Here is a 27355-nt window from a genome sequence, read left to right on the forward strand (position 1 = left end):
GCTGTGAATCTACACAAACCGTTCCCTTTGAAATGAAGAGACGTGGCCTACAACACTGTGACCAGCAGTTCGATTTTGTAATATGTGTCTTTGTTTCTCATCAGCAATACTTCTGACTTAAACCTTTGTGTGTGCCTTTGTGATTTTTAACTTTGACTCATCATTTCAGGACTTTAACTTTTTGGATGTCCCTTCTGGACTTTGACTGTGGCATGCCTAGTGCATGGACATTGGGTTTTGAAACTTTCAGTTTACTGTTACGTTTTCAAGCTTTCAGCTTTCTGATATCATTATTATTCTTTCAGTTTTCAAGAAGTGATTTGTTTTCAGTTATTGTGTTCAAAATTATCTCCTGTTGGAGAAGATTGTTTATGTGCCCTAAAATAAACTTCATAGTAATTTATACCTGGGTATTTTTCCTGCACCGCCCTCAGCAGACATATGAACCACAGTTCATTATGGTTCACTGGGCATAAGAAAAGGTGGGAGGTTTTTAATAGGATATGTGATCACCTCAGAAGACAACGCACACTCTGAAAGATGCTCCCATGCTGGCCACAGGGCTGATGAACATTTCTTGTAGAAATGCATTCTGTTTGACAGCAGCTGGTTGGTCTTTGTTCCATGTGGACATTCTGCAATACGTCCGCATAACGCATTCCACATGTGCTCTATGGCTTTTAAGTTGAGGGAATGGGCAGGACAGTCCATTCGCCAAATATCGTCTTGTTACAAGTGCACCTCCACCTGTGCTTTTCAAAACGATCGTGTATATTCATCTATAAAAATGAAGTCAGAGACAAATGCACTGCTGAAACAATGGGGAGTGAGTACAGCATCACAACACTGTTGACTGGTGATCAGCGGTGCCTCGAGCAAAATTTTGCTAGTGGGCTGCAATGTGGTGCCCTACAGCCATTTGACATACAAGGGTAGTAATCGCAACTAAACTGAAGATATTAATTTCACGTATATACGAGGGTGAGTCAAATGAAAACATTAAATATTTTTTAAATATTATTTATTGTGCAGAAGTTGTACAAAGCTGTATCACTTTTCAACATAATCTCCCTCACGCTCAATGCAAGTCCTCCAGCACTTACAAAGTGCATAAATCCCTTTAGTAGTCCGCACAACCACTCATGCACCATGTGGCGTATCTCTTCATCAGAACAGAACTTCTTTCCTCCCATTGCGTGTTTGAGTGGTCCAAACATATGGAAATCACTTAGAGCAAGGTCTGTGAATATGGTGGATGAGGAAGACACTCAAAATGTAGGTCTGTGATTGTTGCAACTGTTGTATGGGCAGTGTGGGGCCTTGCATTGTCATGTTGCAAAAGGACACCTGCTGACAGCAATCCACGTCGCTTTGATTTGATTGCAGGCCGCAGATGATTTTTTAGGAGAACTGTGTATGATGCACTGGTGACAATGGTCCCTCTAGGCATGTAATGCTCCAAAATGACGCCTTTTTCGTCCCAAAAGAGAGTCAGCATAACCTTCCCTGCTAATGGTTCTGTTCGAAACGTCTGTGGTTTTGGTGATGAGGAATGGGCTTTTCCTTGCTCGCTCTCTTCGTTTCCAGTTGGTGGAACTGAACCCAGGTTTCGTCCCCAGTAACGATTCTTGCAAGGAAGCCATCACCTTCTCGTTCAAAGTGCCAAAGAAGTTCTTCACAAGCATCAACACGTCATTCTCTCATTTCAGGAGTCAGCTGCCGTGGCACCCATCTTGCAGACACTTTGTGAAACTGGAGCACATCATGCACAATGTGGTGTGCTGACCCATGACAAATCTGTAAACATGATGCAATGTCATTCAGTGTCACTCGGCAGTTTTCCTTCACTATGGCTTCAACTGCTGCAATGTTCTGTGGAGTCACAACTCTTTGTGCCTCACCTGGATGAGGAGCATCTTCCACTGAAGTCACACCATTTGCTAAATCCTACTCCATTCATAGACTTGCTGCTATGAATTTCAATAGGTTTCACACCTTCACTACGCAAAAACCGAATAACATAACGCTGTTCTTCCCTGGTGCATGTCGCAAGTGGGGCGGCCATCTTTATACTGATCCTGCGATGGTACGTGTGCTTCTGCACTATGCTGCCACCTACAAGCCATTCTGCACGCTGTCTGTAACACGCTTACCAACTTACACGATAACGGCGCGAAATTTCGATTTGTTATTACAAATTTAAAGGTTTTCATTTGACTCACCATCGTAAATTGGACTGTTTAAATATATCTAAATTTTGTATTTAGTAGTTTAGCATTATTCTGAATAAAATAAAATGGAGAAAAAGATAAGAGCAGTTATCGAACCTGTCAGTGTGCTTGACCCCTCCGTCACAGCACATGCACAACTTTTCATGAATAAAACTTGCAGTAAACTTATCGCTGCCACAAGATTACACATCATATAATACCAGAATTTTAACATCTGAGCTGGTGACAGTTTTCTCCCTGGGTACTAAGTTCATGAGTGATTTGCGTTCACTATGATGAACTGATAAAAATTAGCACCTCTGGCCATTAACAAATTAAACCTAAGAAGAATACATCTCTACAGACAGCTATTCTGATTTATTATGTTATACTGCTAATATTCTAGTTCCCCACGTATTTTTTCTTAAACGTGTTTTTGTGATCGGAATTAATATTCTAGCTCTTTATTCAAATTGCATTAATAAAAAAATCTGATACGGACTTTCGACAGTCATGTTAAAGTTCTATCAGAAGAAACTTTGTTTCGTGCAATCATTTAAGATATTTTCAAGTTCTTATTCTTTGAATTATCTTCAAGGCACATCAACATTTTCGATTTTCTGCACCTAATATATTACTGCATCTACAGAATGGGTCTTTAAATGTGCTTACTCGCATCGTTTTTCTCTTTAATGTGATCCGTTACGTGATTTGGGATACTGCGTAGATTTATTAATGCTGGTTGTACTCTTGCACCAGCTACAAAATAATGTGCTGTCTTTGAGTTTACTCCCTCACACCACTCACTGTCTTGCAACAGCCACTCACCCAAGGAAGACCACTGACAGTGACCACCTTGTCTGACCATTGCCCTTCTAACACCTGCGGTTTACTTCATGGGTGATACATCCCACCAACAGCAAAGCTCGGGGGCCACGAGAAAGACAGGCCGTAGCACGTACGTCACAGCACGTGATACAAGTGCCAGGAGCCATCTCGGACAGGGAACGAGTAACTATTTCAGACTATTTTAATAATTCTTAACAGCATGTTTACATGCATACAAGCTCTCAATATCACACGACAAAGTCGAGACTTTGCTTGGGTATCTTTTCACTGAAATATCGATTTCCTATGAGCCCTGCACGGAGCTGAACATTCGCGGCGTATGGCGGAATAGGCGATTAGTGTGACATCACAAGTTCCTTGCAGGCTCCGTATTTCTCGTAGGCCCCGAGCAGAGCTCAAGTGACGTCAGCTGTTAGTGACAGCTCCAACCACGCCGCCATACAGCGATACTCCCGCCTATCTACAGACTCATCGCACCGTCTGTCAAATCTCTCATGTCACCCACGCCTGTCTGTCATCTCACATTCCCTGTACCCGTCACGCAACAGCGCTGGAAGATCTTATTATACCACTCTTCTCAATGACCAGAACTTTTCACCCACGTTCAAGGTTTCTGACAGGCAATTAAATAGCTTGATCAATCGTTCTGATTGACTATTAGGCGCATAATGCCGACTGTTATTGTGGCTTCCTCATATTATATCTGTTGCTGGAATTCAATACTTCTAAAATTGCCACATAAGGAAACAGATAAACTGCACTCTGTTGCAGTTCTTTAGCTGCCATAAACTTTCAGATTTTTATGCGCCAATAAGAGAAGCTTTCTGGACGCATTATTCGTATAATACTCTCAAGAAAACCCGTTGCTGTCCATATCAACGGCACTGTCCACCAACGCTGTGCGTGATTTCTCTTTATTACTATTATATTGAAATATTTTCAAATTGGAGAAGCCTTTCCAGTATACTGTGGTACCTGAATGACATATTTTGTTTCCCGTTTTCTTAAACAGTGGAAACAGTTGCGCCATTGTACTGTGACATCGGTATGGTGTGCAACCATCCCTCTGTTACACTCCTGCATTGTCCGACTGTGTTACGTCGAGGGCTCGAACAACCAATGCGCAACAACGATTAGAACTGACGTGAACAGTGACTTCCGTCAAGGCCACATATTGTTTTAACTTCAGGAAATCCACCTCTTGTCAAGCAATGAGTAGCTATATGCACGTACTGCAAAACAGAAGTTAAAGAAAAGCGTGGGCATACCGTCACATTTTACCGTTCTGTACCTGTCGGTAAAAAACAGGACCCTTGTACGATCACTTTATCAGTAAATTAGTTTTTACTTGGCAAAAAAATCAAATAAAAATGAAAATTGCACGTTGGAAATACCACAATAATCATATTACAAAAATGTAGTAAAATGACCTTTTACTTGCCGATTTTCAGGATTCAAATAATCCAGTCGACAGGACGATTTACAAGAAGTACATTGAGGGCAAAGATATGCCTCGTACATCAGAAGACCTCTTTGGCAGGCTGTGCAGCTCACGGAAGTACGCCGTGATGGTATCCAAGACGAGGTTCATCGACAGCACTAACTACATGCAGTGCTCAGTCACATGTGTGTACGAGTCCAACGGAATGCAGGAAGCTTTCGCGTTCCCAAAGAAAAGTCCTTACCGGGAAGCCATTAATTACCAGTAAGTACATACGCCCATGATGCAGTAATTACAACAACCAAACATTTATTCTTGATTATTCTGTCCCATGGAAATGGTATTGTGTGCAACACCTTTGCTCAGTTCCTTCTGTTTCAAACTATATTTTTATATCCAAAAACATGCAGGAAGGATCTATAGTGTAACTCATTTTGTGTTGCTAAGACTGAAACAGGGGAGAAATCGCTACACTAATACTTGCTCGGAAAGAACTGTTGTAAACGTTAAGTACATAATGTATACAGTGTGGAGAACTGTACCTGAATCGAATTTTCTTTTTAATGTACACTAAAAGGTAAAAAGGCACTGGCATTTTTGTAACAAGATTATTGCATAACATATATCTTAAAGTAACAAGTCCGTTAACAGTATGGGTAAATGTTGTCAGGCGTACCAGACTTTTACAGACTTAGACGCTCTTTCACAGTACTGGCTTTGTGGACACAATACACTACTCTCTAAGATACACAAAGACGTTATTTGAATTGTCAGTATGATTACTTAATAATGAAGTATTTGTGTGAACATTGTGAAGATACTGTTTTAGTTTATTTTCAACATCTGTGTTCAGATCATTTAGTTTTCAGCCGTAGCAATGTACTGATGAGTACCGGTGGCAAGTAGTGAGGAGAGTAGCATGGTTGTGGGCAGGTGGGTCCCAGTAGACACTCTGATAACCAAGAAACAATATTTTTTTAACTTTAGATACACAATACATGTGAGGCAGGCATGCACCATTTCAGTGATGTAGGCTGCTGAAGCCTCACAGGCGTCGGTTTCCACCCCAGCGAGAAGGAACAATGTCAGAGTCCCACAGTGCTGGCGTTGGCAGAGTGATAGCCAATGGCCGAGAGTGGGCCACGGCCTCGGCATCAACGGCCCTCCATGTTACGCTTCGACAGCATACTGCAGAGCTGGGACCCGCACTTAGGTGACACACACACGGCCATGTCCACCACACAATCAAATAAGGACTCCTGTGCACAGGACACAACCCACTGTCTTGTGGCAGGAGCCAGACAAGGGAATGTGCAGATGGCAGGACAGTGGCGCCGTGGCACTAAGCCCCACAAGGAGGTTCAGTAATGGCAGCAGCTAGCCCGACCCTGTCCCAAACCCAAGGCTACAGACGTCCAGAGTGCACCTGGTGTTGTGTTGGTGCTGCTGAGCTTCAAATGCCTCTACCTCAAAATTCGCATTTGTTGCACTAAAACTCTGCATCCAGTCACTTAGCACACAACAAACCCTGCCCTGGTGTGATGACATCATCCTGCCTGCTACAGCTATCAGCGCTGCACAGTGCATTTTTCTGCTGAGTACAACTAAAATGTCTCACAGCCCTTTTGCGTAGATGTTATTCTATCCCACATGTTGATACACTGCACTTACTGACCAGTGCTAGTTCGATGCAATACTACACCGTGACTCCTCATAAATTATTCCAGGTTCTACTAAAACTACACACATCACTCCGGTTCCCAGAACTCCTGAAGATGGACGTTGACTGTGGATACTGTATCATAGATACAGTCCCTTTGACTGTTCAGAGATGTCACTAAACCCGCCCAAAGATGTAAACAACCATGCATGAGCAGCACCTATTAGACGGAGGGGGTCCGACAGCCAATCACTTCCAGTCATTCCACCAGGAAGGTGGTAAACAGCTCATGTTGTCTGTAGATCAACCATGCCTAGATGGTCAATACTGCGGTTCGATTGTGTTCGCATTGTAACTTTGTGCTGGGAAGGGCTCTCAACAAGGGAAGTGTCCGAGTGTCTTTGGGCCCAAGAACATGTCAAATGGACCGCTCAAGATTGGCATCATGTTCTCTTCACCAATGTCCTGCCATCAACCAGACAACCGTCAGAGACATGTTTGGAGGCAACCCGGTCAGGCTGAACGCCTTAGACACACTGTCCAGCGAATGCAGCAAGGTGGAGGTTCCCTGCTGTTTTGGGGTGGCATTATGTGGGGCCGACGTATGCCGCTGGTGGTCATGGAAGGCGCTCTAATGGATGATTGATACGTGAATACCGTCCTCCGACCGACAGTGCAACAATATTGGCAGCATATTGGTGAGGCATTCGTCTTCATGGACGATAATTCACGCTCCAATCATGCACATCTTGTGAATGACTTTCTTCAGGATAATGACATCGCTCGACAAGAGTGGCCAGCATGTTCTCCAGACATGAACTCTATCAAACATCCCTGGGATATATTGAAAAGCCAGCTGCTGTGGCCGAGTGGTTCTAGGCGCTTCAGTCTGGAATTGCGCTGCTGCTGCAGTGACAGGTTCGAATCCTGCCTTGGGCATGGATGTGTGTGATGTCCTTCGGTTAGTTAGGTTTATGTGGTTCTCAGTCTAGGGGACTGATGACCTCAGATGTTAAGTCCCATAGTGCTTGGAGCCATTTGAACCATTTAGATTGAAAAGGGCTGTTTATGGCCGATGTGACCCACCAACCACTCTGAGGGATCTACACCAAATTGCCATTGAGAAGTGGTCAATCTGGACCAACAGTACCTTGATGAACTTTAGGATGGTATGCCACAACGAATACAGGCTTGCATCAATGTAAGAGGATGTGCTACTGGGTATTAGAGGTACAGCAATCTGGAGGTCTCCCTGTATGGTGGTACAACATGCAATGTGTGGGTTTCATGACCAATAAAAAGGGCTGAAACAATGTTTGTGCTGATCTCCAGTCCAATTTTCTGTACAAGTTCTGGAACTCTCGGAACCGAGATGATGCAAAACTTTTTTTTTATGTGTATAGATACTGACACTAATTTACCTCCTGCTGGAGACCTGTCCCCTCGAGTCTTCCCTAGTACCGGTTCCCCACCATAACCACTTCCACCTTTATAGTAAAATGTCAACTTCAGATACCGTATATTCATTATCTTAACAGTATATGGCTACCTCCTATCCTCTTCCTCTCCTGCTTTCAGGATCCAATCCACTGGAACCTGGATCACTCATGAAATGAGGTTTCTTTATGGCTCACTGTTGCAGATAAACAAAAGCTATGCAGAGCTAAATCAGAGTCACCACAGCATTAGGAGTTGTGACACTCAAGGTCACAGCTGCTAGTTGTCTACCATCCCATTTCTGCTCCACGTGCTGCATTAACAGTGTGATCTGTCTCCCCTGTGTAGCTATCGTCTGACTTATTGAATGGACTAGTCTTCGTTCCTAGGTATCATTCAAGAAGCTAACATTTTGCTTAGGCAACATCTCCAAGGCATCATCTGGCCAATGCAGCTTAAGTTCTGTTATATTTAACTGAAGAACTCCCATTACTGCAGTCGGTAAATGAAAAGTTGGCCCCATAATATCACACATAGTTCCGTTTATCAACAACCTATTACCTCTTAATTCTAAGTGTCTGGCCCCCATGAGCTTCCCTTGCTCAGAGCAGTTCTCAACCACTATTGTTTTATTGTACACTGAATACACCTCAAGTAGTCCTGCTTGCCCGAAGTAGAGTTTTATTTCCATCACCTCCTTTCAGCGTGGACAGCCCTCTGCCTTTCCAGTGGACCACTGCATGGTGCAAGTACTTCCACCTGAATCTTGCGAGGAGTGATCATTTTAGCTGATCAAGTCCATCTCATATACAGTGTTTGTTCCCCAGTTGTGATGCTGTGTTCCAAGATGAAAGGGCTTTTGTTAACACAGCTCGCATGGTCAAGGATTGGTTTTGTGAGCACGAGAATAAATAGTCGCATCTCCACTCGAACAGAAAGTACATCTTTTTGGATAGCTCAATTGGAAAGAACACTGACCATGACAGGCAAGTCTTTCCCAGTCTGACACACAGTTTTAATCTATCATTGTGTTTCAAAGCAGACATTTGTCCGCTACAGGATGAAAAATTAATTGATTGCTGTGTGTTGCAACAGAAGTCTCTGATGAAACTCCAGGCTTTTTACTCCTCATTATTTTGTTTCACATTTAAGTGTTTCCCTCTGTTATCGTTTGACTCCATTGTCTATTCATAAGCCAATGAAATGAAGCAGCAGCCAGCATGTTAAGTACTAACAGAAGCCTTGTTGAGTGTCACAGTTATCACTGTTTACAGCCTGCTGCGCTTGAGGAATGAGGGGGTGCTGGATCATCTGCTGTGGAACTTGTGGAAAGTGGGCAGCACACAGCACCACCAGCAGCAGTCCACGCCTATGGTAGCTGCGAGGCAAGTCGCCCCAGCACTTGTGGTCCTGGTAGCTGCTGGAGTGATAGCCCTATGCCTGCTGTTGCTGGAGAATGCCTGCTGTAGGAGGGGTGCAGAAGTAGTCTGTGCCACAGGTGGATGCAAAGCTAGTGACTCCAGTTATAGCAGTCACTGTTCTCTCCACCCCATGCCTCCTGCTGCTGTGTACTAATAGAATACAATTACCTTCATGTTAATTTTTTCAGTATGTATTTTACAACTCGTTCAAGGCATAAAAATAGTTGTACATCCATTCTCCCTCTTTTATGTGCACACTCAGTAACATTCAGGTGTGTCTCTGAAACAGGGTACGCAATTGAGAGATTAGTTTTCTGATGGGCAAGCAGATTTCATATCATCTTCTTTGACATTACTGTTCCATCAGGCTGCACGTGTCCATCTAATACAGTGTTTCTCAACTTTTCTGATATCAACAACCCTAAGCGCAAGCAAATACCCTTACAGGAAAAAAATCACAACACCAAAAAAAATTAATGTAGAATAATAAAATTTCAGGAATACATTGTTCTAGCTAATATATTTCAGTTATTAACATTGCAAGATCACAGGTTAATGTAATTGTGAGATAAGCCATTCCAAATGTGTAATGCTGCTACATTAATAAGCAGTGTAACTGCCAGAATGTTGAATGCAAGCATGCAAATGTGTGTGCATTGTGTTGTGCAGCTGCCAGATGTTAGTTTGTGGGATGGAGTAGCTTACCTGTTGCATTTGATCAGTCCATACAGAAATGGTTAATGCTGCTTGAGGATGACACTGGAGTTGTCATACAGTGATGTCCCATATGTGCTTGATTGGAGACAGATCTGGTGATCAAACAGGTCAAGACAACATGTTGACACTCTGTAGAGCACGTTGGGATAAAACAGCAGTATGCAGATGAGTGTTATTCTATTGGAAAACACCCCCTGGAATGATGTTCATGAATGGCAGCACAACAAGTTGAATTATCAGAATGACATACAAATCTGCAGTCAGGATGCTTGAGATAACCAAGAGAGTGCTCCCAGTATCATTCGAAATCATACTCCAGACCATAGCTCCAATGTGTCTAGCACACAGACAAGTTGGTTGCAGGCACTCACCTGGCCTCATAAACATCATACAGCTTCAATCAGCTTTCATCAGAAAACATAACAGACCTCCAACCTGTCCTCTAATGAGCTCTCACTTGATACCACTGAAGCCACAAGTCGTTGCAGTTTGGGATCAATGGAATGCATGATACAGAGCATCTGCTTGGACTGTCCACGAAGTAACTGATTTGTAAAAGTTCGATGTGTCGCTGTGGTGCTCACTACTGTTCAGATTGCTGTTGGAGAAGCAGTACAATGCAATGGGGCCATATGCCTAACACAATGGTCTTCCTTCTTGGTAGTGCTACAAGGCCATCTGGGTCCCGGCCTTCTTGCGACCATACCTTCTCGTTACTATTGCTGCCAGCAATGATGTACAGAAGCTACATTCCTGCTAAATCTTTCTTCAATATTGCAGAAAGAACATCCAGCTTCTCATAGCCATATTACATGACTTGTTCATGTAGCCCTATTATACGACCTTGTTCAAACTCAGTGAGGTGTTGATAATGGCCTCTTAATAGCCTTAGAGGCACTCTTGACCAGCATCAACTCATCATGTCAAATCTCAAAAATAACTTATGCTCATGATTTTTAGAATGTGTAGTGGCACAAAATTTGACTACACACCATATATCAGATGTGAAAACATGCCTCTCAACTTTCGTTTATGTCACACAACTCCTTCTTGGTGGTGCAGTTTTTGTTCCTTGGTGTATCAGCTAATGCTCCAAGACCCTGCACCATCATCAACATTAGCACCTGCAATTTAGAATGAAAATTAATTTTCTTTGAACACGTTTGGTTTGCAAATAACTAAAGATAAACAATATTTAGTTTTTGTAGGTGTTTTGTTAAACCACATACTAATCAGTGAGAGATTTGGTTTTGCTTATTTCTAATAATATTTTTTTATAGAACAACAATGCAATTCTCAGTAACCCCAAATGCTACCTACAACTCCTCCTCAGAAAAAAAGCTAACTATCCATACTGAAGTAGACACTCATTACAAAACATGATTCCTCTGCACCACTCCTCTCCCTAGCAACACTTACTTCTTCCATACATTGCAACCTCATTTAAAATACACCAAGTAACAATGTATGATCTTTATTTTCTAATCACTGGATTGCTGGTTTCCCCACTTCTGAATTGGCAGAAATTGGTAGACATTGGACAGCCAGTGATCTGCATATGATAATTGCCACTAATAATAATAATATGTAGGCCCTAAAGCAATGTAGTAAGTGGACTATCAGAGCGGTGGCTCATGGGAGCAAACACAAATCCAAAATGCCTTAATGGTCACTCCCATAAGCTGCCGCGACAAGTGTCAACTTAGTTTGTGTAAATAATATTCTGTTGTGCTCCAATTAGTTCGTTTCTCTGTTGCAAAGTGAATAATGAAGCAATTACCGGTCCATTGTGGGAACTGCCTGTAACTTGGAGAAGGCATTTTCATGATATATTTAAGAATATGTGATGTGTATGGCGTATGTCTTAATTTTACTGTTGTATATACATGGTACAAAGTACAAAATATATGTTGGTGGGCAGACTGTGTGAGGAAGATGACATAATATATGGTATTCTTTTTGGAAGCTGTAACCTTGACTACATTGTGTCACGCATTAATCCTAATATTTAAAAATGATTAATGGAAAATCTCATATAAGATGTGAAACAAATACTAACAAAGAGTTTATGTGTATCTATCGGCTGTACTGAGCTGAGGTAAGTACTGGCCAGCCCCTCTATCTCTTTGTTAGTACTAATATTTAAAAAAACAAATGTGGTTCTTTGTAGCTTATGTAATAAATATTAGTCTTATGACAGAGTGTTAAAAGTTATAATTCATGACCAAAACACACTCAAACACTTTCCTTTATACCCATTAGAAAATTTCTTTTTGCCCCTCAGGGGTAATTATTTCCGGTTTCCAAACCTCTGGTTTAATAAGTGCTTTAGTAGCAATTTCAACAAATGAAATGCATCACAGAATAGCCACACTTTTCTGTTGTGGTCAGAAGGGGTCAAAAATACATTTAACCCATGGATACAAACAAGCAATGTTTGTTTCCTCAAATATGAGGACAGACACCATTTCATAGGATTTAAGCAATGCCATTTTAGTAATAGATTTTATTTTGTAACATCTTTTGAAGTCACCAGTGTAGTCTCCAGTTGCATTGCCAACATTTGAAATGTTGAATGCCTAAACAAATAACTGTGCACTTTAGGGCAAAATTCCCTGTTTTGTTTTTTATCATCATGATTGACACTGGTTGTGTATCCTGCTACGTAAACTGATTCGTTCTCCATGTGTGTTTCCTGAATGGCAGCAACGTCAATGTCATTATTGTTTAGAACCTTTTGCAGGACATCACTCTTTGCCCTGCTTATTCCTTCTATATTCAGCTGGCAAATCCTGAGGAAAGGTCCAAGTTTTCTTGTCAGCTGACCATGAGAATGACCAATGAGTTTCATCTGTGCCATTTTGATTAGGATGTGCTATTATAAACAGCCAGGAGATCAATATGATTCCAGAATGAGATATTTTCACTCTGCAGTGGAGTGTGCACTGATATGAAACTTCCTGGCAGATTAAAACTGTGTGCCCGACCGAGACTCGAACTCAGGACCTTTGGAACGTAGGAGATACTGGCAGAAGTGAAGCTGTGAGGACCGGGTGTGAGTCATGCTTCGGTAGCTCAGTTGGTAGAGCACTTGCCCGTGAAAGGCAAAGGTCCTGAGTTCGAGTCTCGGTCGGGCACACAGTTTTAATCTGCCAGGAAGTTTCAGCAATATGATTGTCTGGCTGCCAGGTAGCACTAGTTCATTTAGTTCATATCTATAATTAGATGCTATCCAGGGTGCACATGTAGTATTCTATTACAGATCGAACTAGCCTTACACCCCTGAGCATTGTCAGGCCCTCCCCTGCATCACCGAGACCACCCAGATATGAACTACCATGTAAAATATGGTCATTCCTTAACAGAATACGCACAAATCACAGAAGATATGCAGATACTCTTTAAAGATGGGGAAAAACACCAACTCCCAAATGTGACTGTGGAGCTAACAGACAGGCCATCCACCACATTGTCCAAGAGTGCAACAAAAGAGCATACATTGGCAAGTTCATGGATTTTCTGATGGTAACAGACACCACAAAAGACTTTATACATAATCTTGATGTTAGTATTTAATTGTATTGACCATATATAATCTTGGTGTTTGTATTTAATTGTATTTCCCTCTATCTGTATGTTTTATACTTCTTATATAGCACATTTTATTGTGTTTTTATGTATATCTTTCTTTAAACATTTGTATGAGGTATAAAATGATGTGTATTGCCAAATGCTAAATAAATAAAATAAATAACTGATTTTTTTAGTTTTGTGATTTACGGGAATGTTTTTGTTTTATCTTGATGATTTTGCTACCGATAAGTAGCTCACTTGGGCATTTATATAACTGCTGCCATCTCAGATTCATTTGTCATCAAAAGAAGAAAAACGACATATGAAATTGATGAAAGAAATCAAACTACACCCTTAGGATGGCGTTACTGCAGGGATAGGACTGATAGCATTGTAAAAATTTGTGTATGTTCATGAGATGATCCGGAAGAGCAAATAAACAGTGAATTAATGAAAGCTTCTCTGACGCACCGATAATATTTCATGAAAGTATTTAATATTCTCAATGTAGTTTTGTTAGATCCACATTGGCATGCAGCAACACAGGGTTCAATACGTATGCCTGTTAAAAATGTAGGTATGCCATAAAATGGGGTGAATAGAAACAAATTTGAACTTTAGATTAAAAATTTATCTATGGTTTGTTAAGTTAAAACAAGAAAATAATACCCAAAACACAGGTCTGTATTGCGTCTGTCAGCTTATGATAGTATTATTAAATTATTTTATTTCATAAAATTTTCAAAAATGTAAACATGGTGTTTTTAATCATCCCACAGATAGGGGAGAATAGAAAGTGTTTTAAAACCATCGTTGTTTCTTTTAAAAGCAAAGAGATTTGGGTAGAAACTATGAAATATTTGTATTAGGAAACAAACAGATAAACATTTATTTCACAATAAAATGTCTTGTTAATGTAAAAAAAAGTAATGAATATAATAGAAAGAAACATTCCACATGGGAAAAATATATATAGAACAAAGATGCTGTGACTTACCAAACGGGAAAGCGCTGGTAGATAGACACAATAAAAAACACACAAACACACACACACAAATTTCAAGCTTTCGCAAACCAAGGTTGCTTCATCAGGAAAGAGGGAAGGAGAGGGAAAGACGAAAGGATGTGGGTTTTAAGGGAGAGGGTAAGGAGTCATTCCACACACACACACACACACACACACACACACACACACACACACACACACACACACACACACACACATTCTTCTTCCACACATATACAGACACAGACAGTCATATGTAAAGGCAAAGAGGTTGGGCAGAGATGTCAGTCGAGGTGGAAGTACAGAGGCAAAGATGTTGTTGAATGACAAGTGATGTACGAGGGGCGGCAACTTGAAATTAGCGGAGGTTGAGGCCTGGTGGGTAGTGGGAAGAGAGAATATATTGAAGGGCAAGTTCCCATCTCCGGAGTTCTGATAGGTTGGTGTCAGTGGGAAGTATCCAGATAACCCGGATGGTGTAACACTGTGCCAAGATGTGCTGGCCGTGCACCAAGGCATGTTTAGCCCCAGGGTGATCCTCATTACCAACAAACACTGTCTGCCTGTGTCCATTCATGCGAATGGACAGTTTGTTGCTGGTCATTCCCACATAGAAGGCTTCACAGTGTAGGCAGGTCAGTTGGTAAATCATGTGGGTGCTATCACACGTGGCTCTGCCTTTGATCGTGTACACTTTCCGGGTTACAGGACTGGGGTAGGTTGTGGTGGAAGGGTGCATGGTGAAATATGCTCACTATTTTTATTTACTTAAATTTGGCATATTTCGTGACAGTACCTTTTCCGTGAAATGTTTACAAGACAATATTTGTCTTGGCTTCAGTCGTCTAGTGGAAGTATGATTCCACAATGCAGTTTCGTCGGCTGCAGAAATGACCTGGTTCAATGCGTTTGCCTCATTTTTGGTGCTTCAAATACCATTTCTTTGAATGTGGATCCTTCTTAAAGTTTATATATAAAAAGTAATAACATAATTCATTTTTTTCCTTTTCACTAGCAAATATTTATAACGGCAACCTGCACATTGTTCTACCGTCAACACACACCAAGAGTTCACTGCCGACTGACTACAGCCAAAGATGACTCCAGCGTCAAAGATATTTTACACAACACACAAGCTTCCACTTGTAATCAGTCTCTTTGATATTCTTCGTCACATCTACTAATAGTAATCAATATGCTGTCACTCTCAAAAATATAAGTAAATTAGCATAAATAAGGCAAATTACAATTATAAAAAAATTCTGAAAAAAATATAAGAAAACATTTACAACTTCCCTCTTTAAATTTTGTATCGACAAATCCAGTAGAAAATAACACATCTCCCAGATCCATTACAATGGGACAGGTTTTTCACTGGGGGCAGTTACAAGGGTAGGAGCCAGAGGGTGGGGAAGGTGGTTTGGGGATTTCATAAGAATGAACCAAGAGGTTACGAAGGTTAGGTGGACGGCGGAAAGACACTCTTGGTGGAGTGGGGAGGATTTCATGAAGGATGGATCTCATTTCAAGGCAGGATTTGAGGAAGTCGTATCCCTGCTGGAGAGCCACATTCAGAGTCTGATCCAGGACCGGAAAGTATCCTGCCACAAGTGGGGCACTTTTGGGGTTCTTCTGTGGGAGGTTCTGGGTTTGAGGGGATGAGGAAGTGGCTCTGGTTATTTGCTTCTGTACCAGGTCAGGAGGGTAGTTGCGGGATGTGAAAGCTGTTTTCAGGTTATTGGTGTGATGGTTTAGGCATTCAGGACTGGAGCAGATTTGTTTGCCATGAAGACTTAAGCTGTAGGGAAGGGACCGTTTGATATGAAATGGGTGGCAGCTGTCATAATGGAGGTACTGTTGCTTGTTGGTGGGTTTGATGTGGACGGATGTGTGAAGCTGGCCATTGGAGAGATGGAGGTCAACGTCGAGGAAAGTGGCATGGGATTTGGAGTAGGACCAGGTGAATCTGATGGAACCAAAGGAGTTGAGGTTGGAGAGGAAATTCTGGAGTTCTTCTTCACAGTGAGTCCAGATCATGAAGATGTCATCAATAAATCTGTTCCAAACTTTGGGTTGGCAGGCCTGGGTAGCCAAGAAGGCTTCCTCTAAGAGACCCATAAATAGGTTGGCGTACGAGGGGGCCATCCTGGTACCCATGGCTGTTCCCTTTAATTATTGGTATGTCTGGCCTTCAAAAGAGAAGAAGTTGTTGGTTAGGATGAAGCTGGCTAAGGTAATGAGGAAAGAGGTTTTATGTAGGGTGGCATCTGATCAGCGTGAAAGGAAGTGCTCCATCGCAGCAAGGCCCTGGACGTGCGGGATATTTGTGTATAAGGAAGTGGCATCAATGGTTACAAGGATGGTTTCCAGGGGAAACAGATTGTGTAAGGATTCTAGGCGTTCGAGAAATTGGTTGGTGTCTTTGATGAAGGATGGGAGACTGCATGTAATGGGTTGAAGGTGTTGATCTACATAGGCAGAGATACATTCTGTGGAGGCTTGGTAACCAGCTACAATGGGGCGGCCGGGATGTTTGGGTTTGTGAATTTTAGGAAGTAGGTAGAAGGTAGGGGTGCGGGGTGTCGGTGGGGTCAGGAGGTTGATGGAGTCAGGTGAAAGGGGGCCTAAGGTTCTGAGGGTTCCTTGAAGCTCCACCTGGACATCAGGAATGGGATTACCTTGGCAAACTTTGTATGTAGTGTTGTCTGAAAGCTGATGCAGTTCCGCAGCCACATACTCCCGACGATCAAGTACCACGGTCGTGGAACCCCTGTCGGCCACAAGAATGACGATGGATCGGTCAGCCTTCAGATCACGGATAGCCTGGGCTTCAGCTGTGGTGATGTTGGGAGTAGGATTAAGGTTTTTAAAGAAAGATTGAGAGGCAAGGCTGGAAGTGAGAAATTCCTGGAAGGTTTGGAGAGGGTGATTCTGATGAAGAGGAGGTGGGTCCCGCTGTGATGGAGGACAGAACTGTTCCAGGCAGGGTTCAATTTGGCTGGATACTTCCCACTTACACCAACCTATCAGAACTCCGGAGATGGGAACTTGCCCTTCAATATATTCTCTCTTCCCACTACCCACCATGCCTCAACCTCCGCTAATTTCAAGTTGCTGCCCCTCGTACATCACTTGTCATTCAACAACATCTTTGCCTCTGTACTTCCACCTCGACTGACATCTCTGCCCAACCTCTTTGCCTTTACATATGTCTGCCTGTGTCTGTATATGTGTGTGTGTGTGTGTGTGTGTGTGTGTGTGTGTGTGTGTGTGTGTGTGTGTGTGTATATATATATACCTGTCCTTTTCCCCCTAAGGTAAGTCTTTCTGCTCCCGGGACTGGAATGACTCCTTACCCTCTCCCTTAAAACCCACATCCTTTTGTCTTTCCCTCTCCTTCCCTCTTTCCTGATGAAGCAACCTTGGGTTGCGAAAGTTTGAAATTTGTGTGTGTGTTTTTTATTGTGTCTATCTACCAGCACTTTCCCATTTGGTAAGTCACACTAACTTTGTTTTATGTATAAAAAAAAAAGTAAAATATACAAAAATGTTTATCTCACAGGGTCAATGCATTTCTACTTATGGTGAACAAACAGAATACAACTCTTTACCATGACTCTGGTACTTTATTATTAATAAACTTCTAAATCACACAGATCATCCTCAAATCATAGCATGTCTTTGAAATGACCACTTGAACTGAGAACTGGCAATGGCAGTTTTATGATGACATCATTTTTTGAGGCAAAAGATTCTTGTCCAGTCATTGTCAGCTTTTTGGTTTTAGGAACTCTTTTTAGAAATATTGCAACAAAATAATTGGCAACAAGGTAACTAACTTTGCATACATAACATCTAACAGAGATTTTTTTTTTCATGCATTTTGACACCATATTGTCACCTTGGCTTGTGGAGACATTAGTATTTTCTTCTAGATTGGAAGACTCTGCAGAGTAAAAAATCAGATCGTGTGTGTATGGGGTTATATCCTCCCCAGCCACGTACTCAAAGTCATTAACATTAACATGTCTGCCAGGTTGGACATTTACTTTCATCTTTTTTCCTAGGTGTAAGAGTATACTCTTATGTAAGTCTTTGAAACAGTTCTTTAAAGCTATTGTCAACAGCATTAGTGGATTCGTCAGGGTTCTTCATATTCTGGGTGTTGTCTAACAGTACCTGAGAACACTGGCAACACATTATTGCAGTCTAGAGGGGCAATCCCATATTTCCCTAAAATCTGCAGTAACATTGTCTTGCTTCAAGGAATCGTGCACCTTTTCACCTTAAGTACTGTTGCCTTTTCTTCCTGGGACATTCTTCCATTCTTATAATATTTGGCACCAAGTAGTTTTATGAGGCTGAAAAAATACCACGTTCAGCAGTTGTGTGAGGTATGTTGAATTTGCTGGTGGGAATATAAGTCTCATGTCATTGTCTTGACACAGCTTAACTAATTCTATGGACAGTTTTGAAGACAAATTGTCCCCCCAGTAGGCTCATGGTTCTTTAGTGAGTTTGTGCATGGTGCACACGAGGCCCTGAGCTATTGCAGTCAATTCTTCCTTCTCTGGCTGCATTTCCTTCACCCTGCCCTCCCTCCCTATCCTAGCTCCTTCCCTGTTGCCCCCTCCTTCCCCTCTCTCAGTGTTCTGATTTATATCAACCTGGCTATCCACCTGGTTTCCTGAATTGGTTGCAATTTTGTTCCTTTTGCCTGTTCTTTCATATTTTTGGGCGTTTAGGTCCCCACTTGAGGTTTGACCTCCAAAATTTCCTGTTTTTAGTGTGAGCCATTTGCGGAAGAACTCCCTCCCTAGCATCTACGGTGTGCACTCCTCTCCCCACTTCCTTCCCCCTCTCCCTTCCCTGCTGTAGCCCCCTTCCACCCTGCTAGGTCACCAGCATGTGTAGCTAGTCCATGTGGTAGGGCTGTTATGTTCTCATATGGCTGAGTCCCCTGACAACACAGGGATCACACTACATATACCTGAGCTGTTCCCTCCCCATATATGCCAAGTAGTGGTTGCTTATCTTCTCGGAACATCGGACCTCCTGGCAATGGCCACTGTGCCAGAGGGCCCTTGCTGTGGCTGGGTGGCGCCTATGTGCAGGGGGAGGGGAGCTGGTCAGAGTGGGTGGTATCAGGGTGGATGCTTGGCACGAAAAGTTTATCAAACTGCAAAAATCTGGCCATTCTCAAAAGGCTGTTTCTTCAAATGGTGAAGCATCATTGAGTGCTGCTTTGTATGACCCAGCAACCTTCCCTTCTCTAGCTATACCATGGGAGGAGGGCCAGGCTCGCCATCTTGGGATGAAACCCTTCCCCCATTACCTCGTCTGTACTAATACAAATGGGGGATACACCACAAATCCATTGTTTTTTATGGTAAATATTGAGTACAATTTTGGTGAAGTGAAGTCTCTTAGTAAGATCCGGTCGGGCTCCCTGTCGATCAAAGCTTCTTCTGCCATTCAATGCACAGCTGATCATGCCTGTGATTGTCTCGGCAATGTACCGGCGTCTATTACTCCTCACCAATCTCCGTATATGGTCCACAAAGTGATTTTTCGTAGGGACCTCATCCTGCAAACTGATGAGAAATTCCAAGCTAATCTGGAGTGGCGCGGTATTCTTGCTGTTCGATGTGTGCAGAAGGGTCATAAAGACAACTGCACTGATACTGGCGCCTTCATTCTGGCTTTCGAGGGGGATACCATCCCAGAGATGGTCAAGGTTATGTGCTACAGATATGACATGAAGCTGTACATCACTCCACCTATGCGGTGCATTTTGGGCATATGTTTTCCCGCTGTACGGCAGACCCTATGTCTGGTGACTGTGGACACTCACTCCATGAAGGAAGCCCCTGTGTTTGTCAGTTGTGCTGACCGCCACTGCCCTCGCTTGCCAGATTGCGTGGCTCACAAGAGAGAAAAGAAGATCCAAGAATACAAGTCCCTAGATCACCTGTTTTATGCTGAGGCTGGCCACAAGTATGAGAAACTCCATCCAGTGTCACTATCTTCAACTTTTTCCTGTGTTACTTCATTTCCTCCTCCTATCTTTTCCTTACTGCAGCCCCATTCCCTCTTCCCTCACCCTCCTCTGCAGTTCCCACGACATCCCAACTGGGAGCCACTCCCCCTCTCTGGCCAAAGAAGTGCCCCCTTCTTCAGCACCTGCTAGTGATTGGGCTCCCTCCCAAGACCCCTCTCCCTGGTGTCTCTCAGGTTACCACAACTTGGCCATGTCATGCACCACCTGTGTACCCCAAGGTCGCCTGCTCTCTTTTGGTTTCATATCTTGCAGACATCTGTACTGCCCTCCTCCACCTCTCGAAGAGGAGCAGAAGAAGAAGAAGAAGAAGAAGAAGAACCATAAATCCCAAGACAAGACCTGACCAGTGCCTCAGGAAGTGCCATCTCCGTCCCCACAACCTGACTCCAACATTTTATTTATGGATGTCACCCCATCATTGTTGGTGATGACTACTGACCGAATGACATGACTTCCTCTCAGCTTCTTTATGTCTAACCTAGACTATCGCAACACGATCATCCAGTGGAATTTGCAACAGACCCTATCATCACCTACAGGAAATGCAACATCTTGTTCTTCAAGAAACACATTTCCGTGATGACCAACCTTCAACATTTTGTGGTTATTGGGCATACGGTCAGAACCCTGCCAGCCCCGGGATAGCATTTGGTGCACTTTGATTCGCTATGACATCATTAGTGACTGCATGCCCCTATGTATCAATTTGGAAGCAATAGTCATTCAAGTGCAAATGACTCTGGCAATAACCGTTTGCAACGTCTACATCCCTGCAGGTAGGCCACTTCCTTATGTTGCACAGTCTACCTTAATCCACCAACTCCCACCCCATTTCTCCTCCTTAGGGACTTCAGTGCCCACCACCCACTGTGGGGGAGTGTCACTTCAATGAGTAGAGGTCTCCTAATTGACCAACGTACCGTGGACCTCAATTTGTGTCACCTCAATTATGGTTCCCCTACCCACTTCAGTGCCGCTCATGGCACCTTCTCTACAATCGATCTCACAGTTTACTCCCCTGCCCTCGTGGCTCCCCTGCATTGTTCATCCCATGATGATCGTGACAGTGACCACTTTCCGGTGATTCTATCATTTCCCTGGTGCCGCCAGGCAGACACGCCACCACGGTGGACATTCTGCAGGGCCAATTGGCCTTTATATACGGCTGCTGAGCACTTGAACACCTCCCTCTCAAATTCCATTGAAGTAATCATGCAAGGCATCTCTGCCACAGTTCTTCCCGCTGCTGGCACTGCTGTCCCCCTATCCTCATCCCCCCCCCCCTCCCCCTTGTCATCAACTGGTACCTTGGTGGACCAAGGATGTCCAGGACCACTGATGGACGCTGCAGAGATTTAAGTAACACCCTTCACAAACCATCCTCCTCGCTTTTAAGCATGTCCATGCTAAGGCTCATCACCTTATTAAGTGCAGTAAAAAGGAATGCTGGGAGCACTATGTTTCCTCCCTGGGGACATATGCCTCTTCATCGCAGGTTTGGTCCAAGCTCTGTAGCCTTCTGGGCTGCCAGAGACAGTCAACTGTCCAGGTCTTAACCTTCAAGGTGCTCCGTGCAATGATCCATTGGTCCTCACAGAACACCTCATGGCACACCTTGAGACAGCATCAGCATCCTCCTCCTATTCTACCACCTTTCTCTAGCAGAAACGCAGAGTTGAACAGACCCCCCCTCTGTTTCATCCCACACCATGCTGAGCCCTATAATGCACCCTTCACTGAATAGAAATTCTTGCAGGTTCTTACCTCTTCCTGAGACATGGCCCCAGGCACAGATTCCACCCACAACCAGATGATCCAACACTTGGGCATTCCCCATAGGCAACATCTCCACAGGGTCTTCAACTCCATTTGGTTCATGGGTGCTTTTACGTCACAATGGTGAGACAGTATAGTCATCCCCATCCTTAAGCCCAGGATTAACCCAACACCAATTGACAGCTACCACCAAATTAGCCTGACAAATGTACTTTGTAAACTGCTCAACAAGATAGCCAGCTTCAGATTATGTTGGGTACTCGAATCTCGGAGCCTTTTGTCCCAGTATTAGTGTGGCTTCTGGATAGGACAATCTCCAACTGGCCATTCACTCAGATTGAAAACACCCATCCGACAGGCTTTTATCTCACCGCCCGCACCTTGTCGCAACCTTCTTTGACCTACATAAGGCATATGACATGGCTTGGCCCCATCACATTTTAGTTACCCACCATGACTGGGACTTCCATGGTCCCCTTTTTTATCTCACCAGCTCTTTCAGGTTCGAGTTGGCACTTCACTCAGTGCCCCTTGGATTCAGGAGAACAGTATCCTGCAGGCTTCTGTGCTAAGTGTCAGCCTCTTCCTCATTGCCATCAATAGGTTTGTGGCCTATGTTGGGGCTCTGGTTACCCTTACATTGTACATCGACAATTTTTACATCTGGTGCAGCTCCCTCTCAGTGGCATCTGCTGAGTGCTGGCTCCAAGGCGCCATCCAACAGGCCTCTGCGTGAACCATCTCCAATGGCTTCCATTTTTCTTCCTCCAAAACGTGGGTTATTCATTTTTGTCATCGACAACAGTACACCCTGATCCAGGACTTTATTCAGAGTACCAGCTCCTCGCTGTTGTAGGACAGTCACGTTCCTTAGGCCTTATTTTTGATAAAAAGCTGACATGGCTGCCCCACATTTGCCACCTAAAGACTACATGTATACAGAAGCTTGATGCTCTCCGTCTCCTGGCCCACACATCATGGGGTGCACACCATTCCACTGTCTTGCTCTGGTCTTGTCCAGACTAGATTATGGTAATGAGGTTTATGGCTCAGCAGCTCCTTCCACTTTGAAACTGCTTGACCCTGTCCATCAATGTGGGGTGCATATGGATATTGGTGTCTTTTGCACTAGTTCCATTGATAGTCTCCTCACAGAAGTGGGGATTCCCCCTCTACATATAAAACACAGCCAACTCCTTGTTTCTTACACAACTGCCATTCGCCAATTCCCTGACTGTCCTGTGCTCTTTGCCGATGAGAGATGTCTCCCTCCATGCCAGTTGGCATGCATCTCACATCCTACTGTCGGGATCTCCATCCCCACTCACTGGACTGCACCCCGTGTCTTTCCTCCCATAACCCCCCCCCCCCCTTGTGTCTACTCCACAGATTAGGACTGATCTACTCCAGTGTCCTAAGATCTCTGTCATTCCTATGGTTTTCCAGCATCTTGTATGTGCCATCCTTGCAGAGTTCCAAGGTGCCACCATCTTCTACACTGATGGTTCTAAGACAATCGATAAGGTGGGATATGCTTTCACATCTCCTACTGGCTTCGAACACCATTTATTGCCAGGATCATGTAGTGTGTTCACAGCAGAGCTTCTAGCCATTGATAGGGCCCTCCTTTTTGTTTCTTAGGCCTCACTCCACAGTTTTTTAATTTCTTCAGACTCAATGAGCAGCCTGCAGGCTATCGACCAATGCTACTCTTGTCTTGGTCTCTGGCCTTTGGTCTCTGCTATCCATGACCTCCTCTCTGCCCTTGAGTGTGCCACCTGTTTGGTTCTTTCTCTGGGTCCCAAGTCATGTGGGCATCCCAGGGACTGAACTGGCTGACCATTTGGCTTCCAGCTGCAGATATGCAAATCCACGTCGAATCTCTCATTGCCCAAAATTGGAATGCCATCTGGAGTGCTACTGCTCATAGTAATAAACTCCGTACAATCAAGGAGTCCACTGCAGTTTGGCATTCCTCCTTCAGCTCCTCTCAGAAGGAGTCCACTGTTTTGTGCCGTTTACACTTTGGTCATACCCAGCTGACCCATTGTTTCCTCCTACATAACAACCCATCCCCACAATGTGGTTGTGGAGCCAGACTGATGATAGCTGACATATTGATGGAATGTCCCTTTCTATTGGCCCTTCGTATTAAGTATAGTCTTCCTGATTCCCTAAATTTAATATTACTAGACGATCCTCAGTTGGTTGAATTGGTTCTCAGTTTCCTCTGTGAAAGTGTGTTTTATTTCCAGATATAAGGCTCCACCTTACTCTTGGAGCAGGGGCAGGTTGGTTGTGTTTGGGACTTCTTTTCCAGTCTTCTCAGTCTGTGACCCCATGACTGCCCCTTTTTTCCAGTTTTTAGCTCCGGTCTAATCTTTTATGCCTCTTACTGTGTGTGTTTAATGTTCATTATTTTATAATTTGACTCCCCTGATTGGATCCGTCCACTTTTAGTGGACCCTCTTTCTTCTGTGATTAACTTTGGAATTGCGGGACTGATGACATCACTGTCTGTTCCCATAACCCCTCGCAGTTAATCAATCAATCAAGATAAATTGTCTCCTATAAGAAATTTCTGCCCTCTTATATTAGATGGTGGCACCTTCTCTATTTCATTCGATAGTTCATTGAAGTAACTGTTGATGGTTTCTGGTGTTACACCGGCTCTGGAGTGTTTTATGTTGCGACTCATTCACACTGCCAATTGATCTTTTTATTGCCTCTTCCACAAAATCACTACCAGGGAGATTATCCTTAAACCTTTTCACCTCCTCCCCCTTTCTGACCAACAAATCCTTTAGTAAAAATCTTAAGGTTGTAGAGTCGATAGGATAGCCTTATTTGCTGCATATTTTCAATCTATCTACAAACAGCTTCTCTTCTTCAAAATACAAGGTAATTTGTCCATCCTGATATTTAATGTTGAGGTTTCATTTCAGGTGCCTGTGTAGTACATTACAATGAATTCCATGTTTTTTTAGCTGCTTTCCACAGGTTAACACCAAATTCAACGTCAGAGAGGGCATTTTTTTATATGTATGATCAGGTCTGTTTTTTCTGTAACCGCCTCCAGCGATGAGTTTGTATCTCCATGGCATATTTGAGCACCAACTCTGAAACAAGAAAGATATGTTAGTTATGCATATAACATAATTATAGAATGAATAATAGGCTTCTATGTAGTATTAATATGGGATAATAGGACCTTTTTTGTGATGTGAATAGGAACACCAGAATTGTTATGTTTCTATTCGTCCCACAAACTTTAAAAACCAAACCTAAGAAATATGAAAATTCTCAGAGCTGATTTCATTAAAAGTAGAAGAAAAATCAACCCCTACTGTTTTATGTTAATGTTATAGGTAGTATTTATGCCATCAACCTTCATATGTATAATATACGTTTACTTACCAGAGAAGTTCGAAGTAGGTAGGCTTGAAAACTTTTGAGGCAGACACTAGGATAAATGTCAACCTACTGTGCTGCCAAACAAACAAAACATAATATCCTTGTTGGTGCAAAGTGTTGCCAACTCTGAAATATTAATAGTTAAAAATAACAGCACAAACATATTGTACCCAAAGTAATTATGTATATGAAGTTTTGTCTCTATTCACCCCACTGTTTCTATTCACCGCTTTTCATGGTAAAACATTTTTGTTATTAAGAGGAAAGTCATAGAAAGTAATTCAAACAAAAATAAGATTATAAAAATTGTGACTGTTGATCAAGATGACAATTTTCTGAGGTGAGCATGCAAAAAACGTCAAAATAGCATGAAGTTTACTACATGGTGGGATTGCAAATGCTTTGTATTTCAGCACAACCACACAAAGTAGGTAGAAATCACGCCATCTAAAGTCTGTGTAACATCACAGAGCCAGGTCATGTTCTGAATCAAGAAATAAGCCTGCTTAGAGCAAGATAAGTATCCACACACACACACACACACACACACACACACACACACACACAGTATAATGACATCCAGAGCACCAAGATGACCGAGTGGCACCACACACTACTTTCAGAGGAGTCCTGCTTCTTGTTATAGGAGCACAGTGGGTGTACCTAAGGAGAACTAATGTTGTTAGATTATACTCATCATTTTCAAAAGGGGCTACCACCTGTAAGATTCTATGGAGTACCATTGGGTACAAAATGGTATACTTCTGGTAAACATATCTGGTAATTCAGGAAGCAAATCCACACAATAAACTCAGTTTCAGTGTGGGCAACAGTGGGGTGAGACCACTGTTGTTTTTGCCTCCCTGTGCTAATCAAACCAATTTGGATAGTGTTACATTTCTGACATTCTAAGGTTAGTGGATGTGCCATATATTTGAAGTTTCAATGATGTTATTTTTCAATAAGACATTGCAAGACTGCATATGATCTGTGTTGTCCTTACCCATCTTGACACAGAGGGCATCCAACTACTGCCTTGGACAGAACTTTCTCCAGAAATCTCACCCAGTGAAAACCTACAGTCACGGGTTGTCGTGGACCAGCGGGGCACCACTTGCCAGTACTGTGATTGATGAACTCTAGCATACAGATGAAGCACTGTGGAGTGATGTAATGAATCTGTTATCCAAATTCACTTCGACTTGATATCCAGCTGGGTTAGAGGGATTGTTGTTGCCAGAGGTGGCAGTTCTATGTATTAAATTTCACACCCATACCAGCACTTCATACTGGTCCCGGCTGGTCATTCAGTACCACCGGTCCACTGTACCAGCCTTTGCCACTGGCATCGTTCATATTCTGTATGAAGGGGTATGGGGTAGTAATATCATTCTCCCAGCCATTGTCAATTTCCCAGACCTTGGAGCGGCTACGTCTCACACAGGAAGCTCCTCAACTGGTGACGCAAAGCTGAATGCAGCCCATTTGAGTTCTCCCAGCAAGGAGAAATCTCTGGCAGTACAAGGAATGGAACCCACGTCGTCTGCACAGGAATCAGACATGTTGCCCACTTAACTGTGGTGGCAAAGAGTTTCACATCCTGTATACCCACAGATAAATGACAAATTTAATTGTGTATTTTTGTAATAGATTGTACAAGAACAATAAGTAAAATTCCATTATTGGCAGTGTAGTCTCAATCTTAGTCTTAGTTTCAAAAATTTTGAATTGTGCTATATGTTATTTTACATTAAATTAATTTCTGTAAATTTCATTTCATGGACAAATAT

The 27355-nt window shown here is 43.0% G+C and overlaps 1 protein-coding gene across 1 annotated transcript; it reads left to right on the forward strand.

Moving 5' to 3' along the window:
• Positions 1-4606: 4606 nt before the first annotated feature.
• Positions 4607-11315, forward strand: LOC126484564 (uncharacterized). The gene is made up of 2 exons (XM_050108127.1): positions 4607-4764; positions 8872-11315. The coding sequence occupies exons 1-2, from the start codon at positions 4628-4630 to the stop codon at positions 9170-9172; spliced, it is 438 nt and encodes a 145-aa protein (XP_049964084.1). The 5' UTR covers positions 4607-4627; the 3' UTR covers positions 9173-11315.
• The last annotated feature ends 16040 nt before the right edge of the window (positions 11316-27355 follow it).

This window comes from Schistocerca serialis, chromosome 6 (genome assembly GCF_023864345.2).
Source record: "Schistocerca serialis cubense isolate TAMUIC-IGC-003099 chromosome 6, iqSchSeri2.2, whole genome shotgun sequence".
Taxonomy (NCBI): Eukaryota; Metazoa; Arthropoda; class Insecta; order Orthoptera; family Acrididae; genus Schistocerca; species Schistocerca serialis.